General features: G+C 54.0%; 1 protein-coding gene across 3 annotated transcripts in view; it reads right to left on the bottom strand.

Moving 5' to 3' along the window:
- The window catches only part of ERGIC1 (endoplasmic reticulum-golgi intermediate compartment 1), a 128,670-nt gene that overhangs the window by 50,997 nt on the left and 62,859 nt on the right, over positions 1-14,814 (bottom strand). For all 3 annotated transcript variants that reach the window (XM_075541954.1, XM_075541953.1, XM_075541955.1), the window contains exons 2-3: positions 13,543-13,604; positions 5,148-5,220 (exon numbers count right to left, since the gene is read on the bottom strand). In XM_075541954.1, the coding sequence (XP_075398069.1) occupies positions 5,148-5,220; positions 13,543-13,604 (135 nt within the window). The remainder of the gene's footprint in view (positions 1-5,147; positions 5,221-13,542; positions 13,605-14,814) is intronic.

Here is a 14,814-nt window from a genome sequence, read left to right as displayed (position 1 = left end):
TGAATGTGAATGGCGGTGTGCTGGTGCGTGTATGTTAAGGCTTATCGCGTCTTACCCCTCACAGACGCGGGCTGTGTGCACACGGCACAGCAGAGCCTGCTAAAGCTGGAGCTCACCAGAGAGAAACCCACCGATCTGTCCACCGATGGAGAGTGCCAGAGAAGTGCTAAGACTTCACTCTGTCAAAGGCAGAGAACCTCTGAGACCCGGAAAAACAAGTCCGAGGGGAAATGAAGACCCGTGGAATTTTCCTGTGCGCCCTTTGAAGCCCCTCATATATAACCCACTGCCACGGAATCTATTCTGACCTGTAGTGGATGCCTCGTTAGAGAAAAGAAGATGAATGAGAGGGAGAAAGAGCAGGATGGGAGGCAGAAGGGGAACCAAGGGCTGAGGACCTTAGCTTCTCCCAGCTGTCTTTGGGAATTAGGCAGCAAGGTGGCCCATACAGGCAGGCAAACAGAGGTGGGTCTGTTTCTTCCTTTGAAGGCTTAGAACAGGCCCTTCATGGTCAAGGCATGGATTCAAAATCAGGCTCTGCTGCCTACTAAGGTTTTTGCCTCTGTCAGCCTCAGTTTCCACATAAGTGAAATGGGGATAATCAGTAACTGTCGTAGGCTCGCCGAGAAGGTTAATGAGATCCGAGGAATCTTGGCAGAGTGCTTGGAAAACAGGAGGTGCTCAGTGAGCTCCCTCTACTTCTGTCATGCCACCAGTGTCCATGTTTACTGAGCAGAGAAAGACTGTAGGCACGAATGGTACCCGCTTCACAGCACGGCAGGGAAGACCGCAATGTCAGGCACAGCGCGGGCCTTAGTATATTCTAGCTTGCTGCTGTCAGCCACTCTCACATTGGCCTGGAAGTCATGGGGACCCTATACACAAATGCTGCCCATTACAGATTGCAGACAGGACCTCTGAGATCATTATTTGGTTGGCTTTTACAAGTACACCACCAGGCCTGTCTTCCTAGTGTATCTTAGTCTAGAAGCTTTGTGGTAATCTGTTTAGCATCGTGGCAACATATAAACCTCTCTTGACAGATGGGTGGTGCCTGCCCATGAGAGGGGTACTGCCCAGGGATTGAGCCCAGGTCTCCTATATGGCACAGTGAAAAGTCTACCACGTATCCTCAGGCTTCCAGAAAAGCTGGCATTGCTTAAGGCTGATTAGAGGAGATGGCCCAGAATGTGGCCCGCAGCCTGGCTCCCTTGAGAGGATAGTGCTCCCTGAGTGGACGACCAAGCCCGTGCATGGCAGAGGGAGGGAAGAGGGAGGAAGGGGCCTAGGTGCGCAGGCTGATGCGGGCCAGTGAGTCCCTGTTCTGAGAACTCTAGGATGCCTCAGCGGGATGGGGTGTGAACTGGTGGAGGAGTGAGGCACATTCCAAGGGTCAGGCAGCCGGCCCAGCGGTGGCCATGTCAGGGTGGGGGTAGGGGGCCAGGGAGAGGCAGGGGGGGCTGGAGGGGTGTGGGGGGAGCACAGGCATAGAGGTAGGATGTAATGGATTCTAGGCTGAGGCGTGAGTCTGATGACGTCTGTGGAAAACAATTTTATTTACTTTTAGAAGAGTGCATGAATAGCTGAGATTCCTGCCCAGAACCACTGACCTCCACCATGCTGAATACTTTGATTTAATGGAAACTTACATAGCAGCGGGGGCCCGCAGGGTTGTGGGAAGGGCATCTTGTAGGTTATGCACATGTGTCTCGGCCCCTTGATTTCTAAATGCTGACAGTTGCAGGAGAAAGTAAGTACATCGATTCTCTATCAGGTGGATATCAAAAAAATTTCCTCGGCATCCCCTTGGGTCCTGCCTGCCCACTGCTGGCTCAAGCCCCCCAGCACCTCTGCCTACAGTCATTGCCTGGCCCCTAGGGTCACCTCCACTCCAATCCATCTTCGAACGAGCTCTTCATGAGGCTCTCCCTACACACAGGCAGGCGTTCAGGCCTCTAGCTACAAGGATTGTCTCAGCCCCTGATCTCAGCTCCCCAGGCTGCTGGGCGGGACCCTCTGTACTCAGAAGGTGGCTCAGCAACTGGTCTTGGGTCAGCCAGTGGCCTCCCCAAGCTGGGTCTGCTTGGGAAGCAAGAGTTTCCTTCTGAGTCTGAGGACACCGCTTGAGGTGACCTTCAAGTCCCTGCCCTGAAGCGCTGGTTTGCCTGCTTGGCCATTTATTCCAGAAGGGTCCCCAGCTGTCCTCCAGGAGAGTCTGACCAGGAGGCCGTGGTGGGTCGGTGACAGAATTCTCCCCTCCCATGCTGGAGACTTGGGTTCGATTCCTGGCCATACACCACCTCACCCCACCTCTACCCACTGGCTGTCAGTGGAGGTTCTCCAGACGAAGCTGGACTAGGAAGAAAGGCCTGGTGAGCTACTTCAGAAAAGCAGCCAATGGAATGCTCGTGGAGCACGAGGGTCTGACCCTCGACCGACACTGGGGATGGCGAGGGACTGGACAGTGTGGTGTTCACTGTATGTGAGGTCACTGGGTATTGGGGCTGACTTGTTGGCAGCTAACGGCCCGTGCTCCCAGGTTTCTGAAATGCTCTGGGCTGGAAAGGAGGATGTGCTGAGTCTGGGCTCTGGTGCCAGGCAGACCCGGTGTGACTCTGCTTCCACCACTAACTAACCTTGTGTGACTCTAGTCACCAGCTTTGGCCTCCGAGTGCCTCAGTTCTCCCCACTGTAAAGGGGATCAACGCTCATTGCTCATTCCAGGTTGGTTTGTTTTGATGATTTCCTGAGAGGAGCCTTATCAAGCATTATGCCTGGTGGCTGGCACATAATCCAGTTAAATCCAAACTGTGAAGTGTAATAAATTGTATTACCCTACACGCACCCAAGGGGAGTCCTAGTTACTTCATTTTATTGTTCTGTCTCTAAGGTTAATTATGACCAAGAGTAGCAGGAGCCAGGCTGTCGACGGCCGGAACCTCGTGTGGTCCCGTTCTCTAAGGAGGGGATGTGCCCTTGAACCTCAGTGCCCCCACACCCTGTGGTCACTTCCCTTGGGTAATTACTGACCTGTCCAAAGCCCACGCAAACATGCCTCCCGTCCCACGGTGCCCAGCCAGAATAAGCATCTTATGGCACCGATAACCACAGGCTGAGGTTGAAGTGCTGTTGCTCCTACCAGGGTGACCTCATTTCCTTGTATTACAATCTCAGGGGGGCTGACGTGTAGTGGTCACAAAATGGCCTCGGCAGGCCAGCTCCCCAGGAGAGAGAGCCTGGCCTTTGGCTCTTCTTAAACCTGCAGCGGTTCTTGGAAGAGTGAGGGTGGGGGAATCAGAGATGCTTCTGATGATGGAACGCTTCCCCGCCAGGAGTGTCTGGAGTTTGTGGCTCTGGGAAGCCTCCCCCGTTTAGGCACTCTCACGCCAAGTGCCCATGGGGTTAGTAGCAGTCAAAATGTAACCAAATCTGCCACCAGAGCTCCCTAAATGGGGAATAAATATGAAGGGCTGGCTGCATAGACTTGCTGATACTCAGACAGGACCAGCAGTCTGGTAGATGGCTTTCTGGTAAACAACCCAGTTTAACTTCATGAAATAGCCCTCGTGTTGCGTTCCCTAATCTACCCTCTCCTGCCCCAGAGCACGCATCACGACTGGACAGTCTAGTCTTGGTTCCTTGTTGACGGTCTGCTTCCACCACGGCATTGTCAGCCCCTCTAAGCAATGACACGCAGCCTTTCACAGAGTAGATCTGGCCGGTGCTCTCTTAAACAGCCCGGAAGGGCTGCGGGCTAGGTGTGGGGCCGCCAAGTGGAAGGCTGGTGGCTCAAACCCATCAGCTGCTCTTTGGGAGCAACAAGAGGCTGCCTGCTCCAGTCAGGTCTTCAGTCTCAGAAACCCTACACAGGGGTGCTAGGAGTCAGAATTGACTCCCGGCAGTGGTTCGGTTTGGATTGGTCCCTGCTCCCTGGAACTCCTGGCTGATTCCCACCCTAAGACACGGCCGTGCACAGGCATGGCCCACCTTGGTTCCAGCCACTCTGTCTTCTAAGCTCTCCTGCTTGCTTCCTTTGTCCCAACTCAACCAAACTTCTGTTTTGCATGTACACACACACACATGCGCACACACACCAGTTCAGGCCTGCCCTAGGGCCTTTGCATGTGCTATTCTTCTGCCTGCACCTTGTAAAGCCTCCTGTGCAGTGGCTGGGGTGTGACTGGGGCTCAGGCAGCACTCCCTGCCTGCTGTCACATGTCTGTGCCTCCCACTGGGCTCAGACCATGAATGGGCTCTGGGGATGGACGAGTCCTAACGGTGTGACTGTGGGCAGTGTGAGCCAGAGAGAGCAGCACCTTCCCCAGGCCGTATGGGGATTGAGCAGTCACGTTTGTACAGCAACCAGGGGCATCCTGGGGGAAGTGTCTGGTTTTGTTTCCTGTTACCTTGAGGCTGTGAGGAGTCCAAAGAACGTGAGGGATTCCGTGAGTTAAAGAGAAAATTCCAGTGGGCAGTAGGGGAGGGTTGGCCAGGGCCCACCCCCAAGGTGACATGCTGGACTGTGAACACAGGAATGAAGAGGCTCTGAAGCCTGGAGCCACTGGCCGGGGCAGGGAGCTCCTGGCTCTGATTCCCTCTCCACATGGGGCTGGGGTTGAATAATCCCAAGGGCCTTCACCCTGTGTCACACAGGGCCCAGTGCATTCACGCGTGTATCCAGACAACAAATGATTCTAGGCATCAGGGCTGACCCACCCTAAGTCAAGTGCTGTCAGGACCCTCCCCCTCCCCCACAGATTCCTAGCTGAGCATGGGCCTGGGAAAGAGGGGACGGTTTTGTTGAGGGGCTGGGCTCTGCTGCCAGCAGCCTTGCCCCCCTGTGCCTGCTTCTCAGAACTCCACTGGCTCTACTGGCCAATGACCTTGTGATGATTCAGAGGGGGAGAGCCCCCTGGCCACACAAAGCCCCAGGACAGGTGAGCAGATGATGTCCGACCCTTACCAGCCCTCCTAGCCCTCGGGCCTGGACTTTCAAAGAGCCTTTCAAGAAACAGAAGCGGCCCGATGCCACGGGTGTGGGAGCCAACACTGGTGGTTCTGAGGGCTCTCTCCTTTTACTCAGGTTCCCACTCTTGTCTGGAGTCCCCAGAGAGCCCCAGAATGGCCCACCAGGGGGCCTGACTTACACTTCCGTTGCTATGAATCCGGTGAGCTCCGAGAGGAAGAGGAAGAGGATGAAGAGGCAGCAGCAGACAGAGACTGGAAGAAACAATGCAGATGTAAGATATAAGGGGGGGCTGGACATTGAAACCAGGAGGTCAGCCCCCTCCCTAGCCTTCCCCTCTGGAGAAAGTCGCTGAGAGGGAGACTGACAGAGGCCATCGTACTTGAAGCTTTTCCCCGGAAAGGTAGGCCACCTTTACCACTGACTCCGGGGCCCCTCCTGACTGCCCTCCTCTCTACACAGGCAGACACGTGAGCTTGTGGCCCTGGCTCTCTCTGCCCGGGGAATCACATCCCGACTCTTTGGAGCTCAGCCCACTGGCCTCCCAACACACCCTATCCCAGCTTCTCTGAGCCATATGCAATTCCCATCATGTGCCTGGTGTCTGCGTATGTTTTCCTGTGGTTCCGGTGCCCGGGATGCCCTTTCCCACTGCCCCGCACTGGGTCATTCTTTCTTCTTGGTGAACTCCTACTCGTGCCCCCAGGCTGAGGCCCAACTCAAATGTCCCTTCTTTGGAAAGCTCCTTCCACCCTAAATATAAAGCAGTCACTCTTTCCCACATTTTGCTGGCTGTCTGAGGTGACCTCTCCCACTAGAGCGGTATTGGAAGGCTAAAACGTCCTCACTCCTGAGGCTGGGCACCGGGAGGTACTGACAGGCCCATGGAAAGCAAGTAGAAAGGGCCCGATGCATGAATCACAGAGCTCACAGGGCTTATTACTGAGGAGTGTCACAGAATAGGGTTCAGTAAGTGCCCTGCTCACTTGCTGTGCAAGCCTGGGCAAGTTGCCTAGCCTCTCTGTACAAGGGCAACAATCAGTACTGCCTTATCGGCTGCTCTGAAGATTTAAATAGCGGAGTGTGACGTGCAGGTCTTGTGCATAAATATAGAGCCTGGCAGGTGATACTCACTCAAGAATTAGCTCAGTATTAGGGCTGTCATTAGGGAGACCTTGAAGGGTTTGGGGACCTGATAAATTGGTTGGCCCTTACTTTCTTACAAAGAAAAAAAGAATTTCCAGTCCCACCAGCTGGTCTGGCTACATGCCCAACAGCCCGCACCTGGATGGGCAGAGCCATCCTCACGGATGCTGTATATTTTCCTTAAAGCTTGCTTAGAGCAGAGTTGGCCGAGCACCTGCTGTGTGCCCTACTGTGAGGTCATCCCCGGCAATCCCATCTTTCACAGCCCCAGCTCCTGTGGGGGAGGAACTCCACGCTCCACAGGCTCACTTCCACACACCAGGGGCCGTGACGTCAGCTCCTGGCCACCCCGTGTATGTCAAAGGAGAACTGTGCTCCCCGGGGATTTTAACAGCTGGTCTTGCATAAATAGACCGCCATGCCTTTCTTCCAAAGTGCCTCTGGGCGGACTAGAACCTCTAATCTTTAGGTGATGTAGTCACCTAAGGATTCTGCTACACATGCTCAAGGTGTGGAATGGGAGGTTCAGGGCGAGGCAGAGGCCAGTCCAGGGGTACCCTCTACTGGAGGCAGGCAAGACAGGGGTGGTGTGTTCTACAAAACTCCGGACCTCAGGACCAAATGAAGGGCAGGTCATGCTGAGCCCTCATTCTGCCCTTCCAATTGCACTGACATGGAGGCAGGGGGAGAGGGGCAATAGAATTAGCTCCAAATTCGTCAGAACTCTGAGAAACCGCATAGGACAGAATTCAGAGTCTGCGGTGTGTGTTTCAATTGGTAGTGCATGTCAATGACAAAAGTCAGTAACAAAAAACGACCCAGGCATATGAAAACATACTGTGAGGATCTGCCTCTCCTGACTGCTGGCTCCCTGCCCAGAGACCCCCGTGCCTGCAGCCTTGTAATCATGCGAGGGGGCTCCAAACACTTGGTAGAAACCTCCTCTTCGCTTCTAATTCCATCTTCCCAGGAACCTCTTGAAGCCCCTTCGTCAGTGGGAGCCCCATGCTCTTGACCCCACAGCAGCATCAGCACCATGCTTCTCTTGGCTCCGTGGCAGGTCTTGTGGACTGGCTGAGGGCTACATGAGAGGGGAGGGGTCTTATTTCTTTCTTTAAAACGATGCGGCTTTAATTCCAAATGTGTTCTCCAGTTCCTGAATCAATCCCTGGAGAAGCTAAACTATAAATCCAAACCTCCTGCCTCCAGCCCTTCCCCCTTTTCACTTTCAAATGACAGTCAGGAAGCAAGGGTCCCCCCAAACAGGCACAACCTCCTTCACCTGGCTTCTTCTACCTTTTCTGGATCAAGCAAAAAAGAGCCAAACCCACTGCTGCGAGGTATTCTGCCTCACAGAGACCCTACAGGACAGAGGAGAACTAATCTTTATGGGAGCAGAAAGCCTCATCTTACTCCCTTCGGTTAGCCAGTGGGGTCACCCAAATTATGACCTACTATGCCACCAGGGCACCTGAATAGTCCCCCCAAGTCCCCCAAACCCCAAGCTCAGTACCATGGAATCAATTCTGACTCATGGCTACTCTACAATAGGGCAGAGTAGAAAGGCCTCTGTGAGTTTCCCAGACTGCTACTCTTTACAGGAGTAGAAAGCCTCAACTTTCTCCCAAGGAGCTCTGGTGGTTTGGAACTGCTGACCTGGTGGGTAGCAGCCCAACACGGAACCACTACGCTACCAGAGCTCCTGAACAGAACCAGAGGGCCCACATTTCAGAATCATTTTCACCACCCGCCAGCCCGACTTGGCCTTGGACACTCAATGACGAATAGACACAAAATAGGGAAGCGCTCTGAAGGTCAGTGCCGAATTCCTCGCACTATCCAAAGTTCTAACTCGGTCTGAGCCAGAGACGGTAGACGGGCAATGGGAAAGGCTTCCTCCGAAATCTCAGTGCTTTGCACAAGGTTGGACAAAAGCCAGGGCAGAGCAGGAGGCCCGGATGATGAGGACAGTCAGCGCGGCCCAAACCCAGTGCCCAGCAGCACTGGTCGCACTCAGCTGTGCCTGCCTTCCCTCCCTCTCCCCGGACAGACCCTCGAGACCACAGAGCCCCGGGTGTAAAGCCACGTCTAACTCAGTTGCTGCTGCTGCTGATTGCCACGGAGTGGAATCTGACTCCCGGCAACAGACAGAGCCGCCCTGGGCTCTAGTGGCCTTGGAGGCTGTGACCTTTCAGAAAGAGAGCACCAGGCTTGTGCCGTCCCTCTTCCTTTTTTTTCCTTTCCTCTCTGAGCCAGTTTTCTCTCATGTAGGGCGAGGACTTCTTCCTCCTGCCTCACAGATGGTGAAAAGGCCCAAACAAGGCTAGTCATGATGGTTCTGAGTTGTGGTCCTATCATCTCCTATCTGGCTTTAGACAAAGAGAATGCCGGCCCGGGGGAGCAAAGCCCAGGACGGGCCTCTCCCTGGTGGAGCCTAGAAGTCTGCTATCGATGATGCACTTGTTTGGCCCTCTCATCACCCTTTATTAGTTTTAATCCTACGGAGGAATGACATCGCTGGCGATCCCTTAGGGAAATGGTTGTTCATACTTCAGGGGTTAGATCAGCCGGCAGGCCGGCCCTGTTCCGAGGCCCCTCTGACTGGCTTTCTACCACCAACTTTTTGGCCAGTGGCAGAGCACTTCGCGACTGGCCTCACCCAGGGACTTGGCCTCCCTCCGAGAAGCTATCAAACAGCTTATTTGGCTAGCTGGCTGAATGAAAAACATGAAAGGCCAGTAGGAAGTGTCTTCGTCAGAAAGACTGTCTATACTGAAGGCTTGAAGCTGGCTTCTTCAATCCAGGCTTAGACAAGACTCCAGCGTTCTCTGAACAGACATTTGCTACCGACTCAGGCCCTGGACAGCGGAAATGAGACCCCAGAGAATGTCTGCTCGTGGGGACTCCCCAGCAGCTAGCACACAAAGTCCCAGGCTTGGGACCCAAGGCTCCCAAAGGGCAAGGAATTTGTCCAAGGCCTCTCAGCCGTGTGAGAGAAGCCAAATCCAAGCCCAGCCTGTGAGGCTCCGTGCCCTTTCCCTTTCCTTTTGCTATTAATAGCACACATCCCTACGTAATGCACTGTGTTTATGCGTCTGCCGCCCTGCTCCCTTCTCTGTGCTCAAGGACAAAGCCCATTCATCAGCGTGGTCCCAGCACTTGGCAAGGGGCCTAGCCCCAGAACCTGGTTAATAAATATTTGTTCACTAGATGGCAGCTAGGGCTGGCTTCCTGTGTCCCGGCTTCCTCTTGTGTACAGAAATACATAGCTCATGCTGCAGTTGGGGCCGCAACTCAATGTCCTTTGGCCATTCAGCGGGGCCTTTACAATTTTAAACACACACACACACACACACACACACACACCCCGAACCAAACCTACTGCCATCGAGTTATGCTGACTCATAGCGACCTCTGTGGGTTTCTGAGACGGTCACTGTTTACGGAAGTAGACAGCCTTTTGGCCTGAGAAGCTCCTGGTGGTTTTGAACTGCGGACCATGAGGATCACAGCCCAACTCATAATCCTTACCAGCGTGTGTGCACGCGCACACACACACACACACACACACACACACACACACACACACACACCCCTCTTGAATGTGTCTAGGTAACTTCTAGGAAAGTTACCTTATAGAACTACCTGCGAACCCACTGTTCTTGAGTTGGTTCTGAGCCACGGCGGAAACATAAGGTTTTGAGACGTGATGGAAGCAGACAGCCTGGCTGCTGGGTGTGAAGCGCTGGCCTTTTGGGCGGCAGCCCCATGCTTAAGCCTAGTACAGCACCGGGGCTCCGTAACTAACTGTTCCCCATCGCCATTGAGTCAGTTCTGACCATCGTCACCCCGTGGACAGAGTAGAACGGTTCTTTTGTGTTTCTGAGGAACGTTTAAAGTTCACTGAAGGGCCAACGTTTTGTTACATATACTTTTCACCACCGCCAACACGCTGCCATCCAGTCTGTTCTCACTCCTGGCAGCCCGTCTGGGGCTTCAGCGGCTCTACAGCTTCATGGGGACAGACAGCCTCATTGTCCTCCTGAGGAGGGCTGGCTGGGTCTGAACCGCCGCCCTGTGGTTAGCAGGGCAGTGCTCAAACCCACCTGTGCCATCACGCTGCTCGCTGGCTCGCTCGCGCACTCTTTTACAGCCACAATACATTTTTAACCAGAGTAAATTTTTTACCACGCCAAATAAATTTTTGAAAAAGGGAAGGTGGAGATATTCATGTGCTGATCTGGAAAGGGCCCAGGGGATATTAACTGAGAAAGGGGGGAGGAAGACTGCCCCATGGTGCATCATAGGAAAAGCTGTATTAAAAAAGATCCCAGCAGGATACACACCTGATCGCTAAAGCATCCCTGACCAGGGAGAGGCTGCTGGCGGAGAAGAGGAAATGGTGAGCTCATGCGAGCTGGTTGCAGGAAAGCAGGGAGGAGCCTCACTTGGACTTTCTGGGCGGGGTTCATAAGATGGTCAAACACACATTGCTGTGGGCTGCCATCACGTGGGCTCCCACCTCGGGGCAGCCCCATATTCAAAGGGACAAGGGGATTGGACTGTTGTGATCCTCACAGTTTCCATGGGCTGATTTTCAGAAGTCAATCACCAGGCCTTTCTTCCTCATCCATCTCTGTCTGAAAGCGATGCCCAAAACCTGTGCAGCATCCCAGGAACAGGCAAGCCTCCACTGACTGTGGAACCCAGGCCAACAAGCCCTTTTCCCATCGTGTCTCCTTAATGCCCTTTCTTGGGAACCAAAGCACAAAGAGGCATGGCTTCTCAGGCTCTCGGGCCACAGGTGTCAGGAGGATGGCAAGGAGAGGACCTGGCACCCCACAGGCATGATCTCCTTTGCTCCCCAGGTTAGGCGACTGAGGCTCAGAGGGGAGGAGTGATTTGCCCAAGGCTACACAGCTGCTAATCTGAAAACCTCTAAGAAATGCTCCCTGCTACTTGGGTGAACTGTTCCATTCCCCAGGGCTGTGCACATCCAGGGGTGCTCAAGAAGGCGCGCTCGCTGTCAGCAGGCTGAGCTGGAGGGGGCACTGAGAGGGACCAGCCTGGAAGACCCCTGAGGCCATCGTCCAAGCTGTGAGTGGTCTGCCCTAGGAGGTAGCCCTGAACCTGCTGTATAAGTAGGGGAGGCCCACTGAGTCCTAATGCCCACTTCACCTTCTGGGAGCCGTGGCACTTCAGGTAAGTCACCTTCTTTCTCAGAGCCCATTTTCTCACCTGGAAAATGAGGCCACAGCCGCCCTGCTTGCAGGGTGGTCTAGTTTGTCAATAAATTAGTTTATCATGGAAGATAACAGGCGCAAACGGAACGCCAGCAGCTTCTCATCTAAACCACGAAAGGTGTTGTTGAGTGGATTCCCACTCTTGACAGTCCCCCGATTCTGTCAGAGTCAAACTGGGCTCCACCAGGTTTTCCATGGCTGCATTTTTGGTAGTAGGTGACCAGGCCTATCTTTTAAGACACTCCTGAGTGGACACAAATGGCCCAGGCCATTTGTTTATTGTTGGTACCACCTAGGGACTCCACATGTGACTGCGGTGTATTTGTCAAAACCGAGACATAAACATTGGGACAATGTCGATAAAGCGAAGCTACAGACTTTATATGGATGTCACCAGTCTTCTCACTTATATCCTTACTTCAATTCCAGATTCCATAGCTGCCTCCGGGCTGTGCCAGCCCCCCTCCTCCCCCATCTGTCCTTGTTTTCTGAGACCATGCCACTTCTGAAGCATGCTGGCCAGTTCCCTGTAAGCAGGTCCCTCACCTGGGCTTGCCCGGTGTTTTCTCCTGGATGGGCTGGGGTCTGGGTCTCTGAGACACTACTACAAAGGGAGAGGGTACTTGCTCCATCACATCAGGGGCATGTGACGGCCCTCTGACTGACTACGGGACAGGCTGACCTTCTCTCCAGGTTTGTCCCCAGCAAAGTTACTCACTCTCCTTTCCTTTCCGATGAGTCATGACACCCAACTCACGCTCAAGGAGAGAGGAATGAGGCTCAAGGGGGAAGTGTTTACATCTGCCACTTGGAACCCTTCTGTGCGGAAGATCTGCCCCCTCGCCTCCGTTTCAGTGCATATGGACTTGATCATTCAAAAAAAAATTCTTCGGGTTGAAAAGCAATAATATTTATTCTGCTAAATTGTTCCAGCTCTGGCTGCTGGGCTCTTGTTCAGGCCGGCTCGACAGCTTGCTGACACACAGCCACGCGTTCCCCTCTCTTTGCCTCTCTTGAGCACTCCCTTCTTTTCTGGCACGAGGGGTTCCGGGCTCGTTCTGTCTCATTCCTGGCCCGGCCCTCGGACCAGTGCCTTCTCTCCAGAGCCCGGGCTCCTTTGACTGGAGAATGGTATTTAGAAACCCAAACCTGGGTGAGCTCATCGTCATTATTTTTAACGGATGAAGACATAGCTAAACAGATTCAAAATATATTTAGAAGAGATACAAAAACATATTTAAAGAGATTCTGGGAGTTCAAGAGGTTTGACGAGGGCAAAGTACATTCCATCCTTGTGTTCATTTCCTAGGGCTGTCCTAACAACACGCCACGGGCTGGGTGGCGACCACAGCCGGAGCGCACGGCCTCACAGTTCTGGAGGTCAGGGGCCTCCAACCAAGGCGTTGGCTGGGCCGAGGCTGCTGCAGGTGGTGGGGGAGAGCCTCCATGACTGCTTTCTGGCCATTCTTGGCATTCCTTGGTGGGTGGCTAGATCATTCCTCTGTCTCCCTGTTCACATGGCCGTCTTCATGCTGTTTCTTCTCTCCTAAGGTCACCGATTGTGTGAGTAGCGCTCACCCAAGGAGCCCGGGTGGCATCGTGGTTACGCGTGGGGCTGCTAACCACAAGGTCAGCAGTTTGAAACTGCCAGCTGCTCCATGGGAGAAAGATGAGGCTTTCTACTCCCGTAAAGAGTTACAATCTTAGAAATTCATAGAGGCAGTTCTATCCTGCCCTATGGGGTTGCTATGAACAGGAAATGACTAGATGGCCATGAAGTGTTTATTGCTTTTTGAGTATCCACCCTCCTCTAATTTGAGCGCAGTCACTGAAAACATCTTCAAAGACCCTCTTTCCAAACAAAGGTCCTATTCACAGGGACCGAGTTAGGGCTTTAATACACCTCCCACCCTGAGCCCCACTTTCCAACCCCAGGTCCTAAGAACCATGTCTTACATCTCCTTCTAGACAGTCGGTGCCTACTGCTTGCCGGTTATGGTGAGGATCAAGGTTCAGTGAGAGAGTAGATGAAGGTCTTGGAAAGATGCACAAGAGACCTTAACTACACAGGAGCCCCATTGCACCCCCATCTTTCCTGCAGGCCTGACGTTCCCCCTGCCGGGAGCAGGCACAGTGTGCGGCGGGAAGGGGTGGGTGGGGCAGTGACCAATGCAGGGCAGTACTCACTAATGGCGCCGGTGTATGTTGGCTGAGTGAGGTCCTTGGGCACCTTCCTGTAGATGTCAAACCTGCGGGAGGAAAAGGGACATGGGGTGAGGTGGCACCAACGGTGGGTTCAGGGGTCAGGGGGTCAGGTGCTAGCTGGCAAGCCATCCTTCCACACAGGACCAGCTCCTTCCACTCCTCCAGGTCCCCTTTCCCACTCAGCCTTACAGGTCATCCTCTCTAGTGTAAGGGTGCCCCCTCCTGCCCCGACTATCCTCCAGACACAGCTTTGTCCAATCTCCTTTGTCATCCATATTACCACCTCCCCAGTGACCTCCTCCACCTGTTTCTGGGCACAGTCTTGGTGGCCCTCCCTCCCTCTCTGCTCCCAGCAGATGGTAAGTTCCAGGAGGGTAGGGACTTTGTCGCCTGGTGAAGGCCCGGCGCACAGTAGGCGCACAATAAGCGCTGTGGAATAACCTGCCCACACCAGCCTCTGACCCTAAAGGAAGCAGCATACCCCTGAAGTTATATAATGCACTGCATTCTTGCCTGCCGTCACTCTCCACCCCCTCTTCCCTTTCCTGCCGCTCCCCGGCTCCCCTGCTGGGTTCTTGGAGATTTTCCTCCTGAACTCTGAGTATCTGCAAAGTATGACATCAACAGAAAATCGTGCCTGAAGCCCACAGTCTCCAGGTCAGCTCATGACCACACAACTGCTCTGGCTTCTACCAAATGCGCCTCCCTCCCCGATCGGTGCTTCCTGGATGCCATCCGGCTCCCTTCAAGGCAGGGCGGGCTATGGGGTGCCAGGGGAGAAGCTGGGGTTGGGATTAGACTGACCCGGATTTAATTCTGGTCTTGTCTTATTGCCACCCAGTGTTCAATTTGGGGGTTTAGGTTCAGAGAACTCTGGTCTCCAGCCTCGGCTGAGTCCCTTTCTTGCTGTGTGACTTCACCCCTCTGATCCTGTTTCCTCAACTGCAAAACCAGAGCGGCCACTACACCCAGGGAGAAAGATCTGGCAAACTTGTCCTGGACTGCTGTCTGCCTCAGAAACCCTAGTTGTGCCCTGACATACAAGTCTCTGTGAGGCAAAGCCGCTCGAGGACCCCCAGTGCCCCTGTGAGGCGGTCCAGCCGTGGCCTCCGCCTGGTCCTCTGGCCTCACGGGGACCCATGCACAACAGGACAGCGCGGCTGTCACATGCGCGGCTGATCCATGCACAACAGGACAGCGCGGCTGTGTGCCACTGTGTCCACGGGCTGACGGGCAGTAGGTCTCCAGACCTTT

Source organism: Tenrec ecaudatus, chromosome 2 (assembly GCF_050624435.1).
Source record: "Tenrec ecaudatus isolate mTenEca1 chromosome 2, mTenEca1.hap1, whole genome shotgun sequence".
Taxonomy (NCBI): Eukaryota; Metazoa; Chordata; class Mammalia; order Afrosoricida; family Tenrecidae; genus Tenrec; species Tenrec ecaudatus.
The sequence above is the reverse complement of the archived record's forward strand: the minus strand, read 5'-3'. Positions and strand labels throughout refer to the sequence as shown.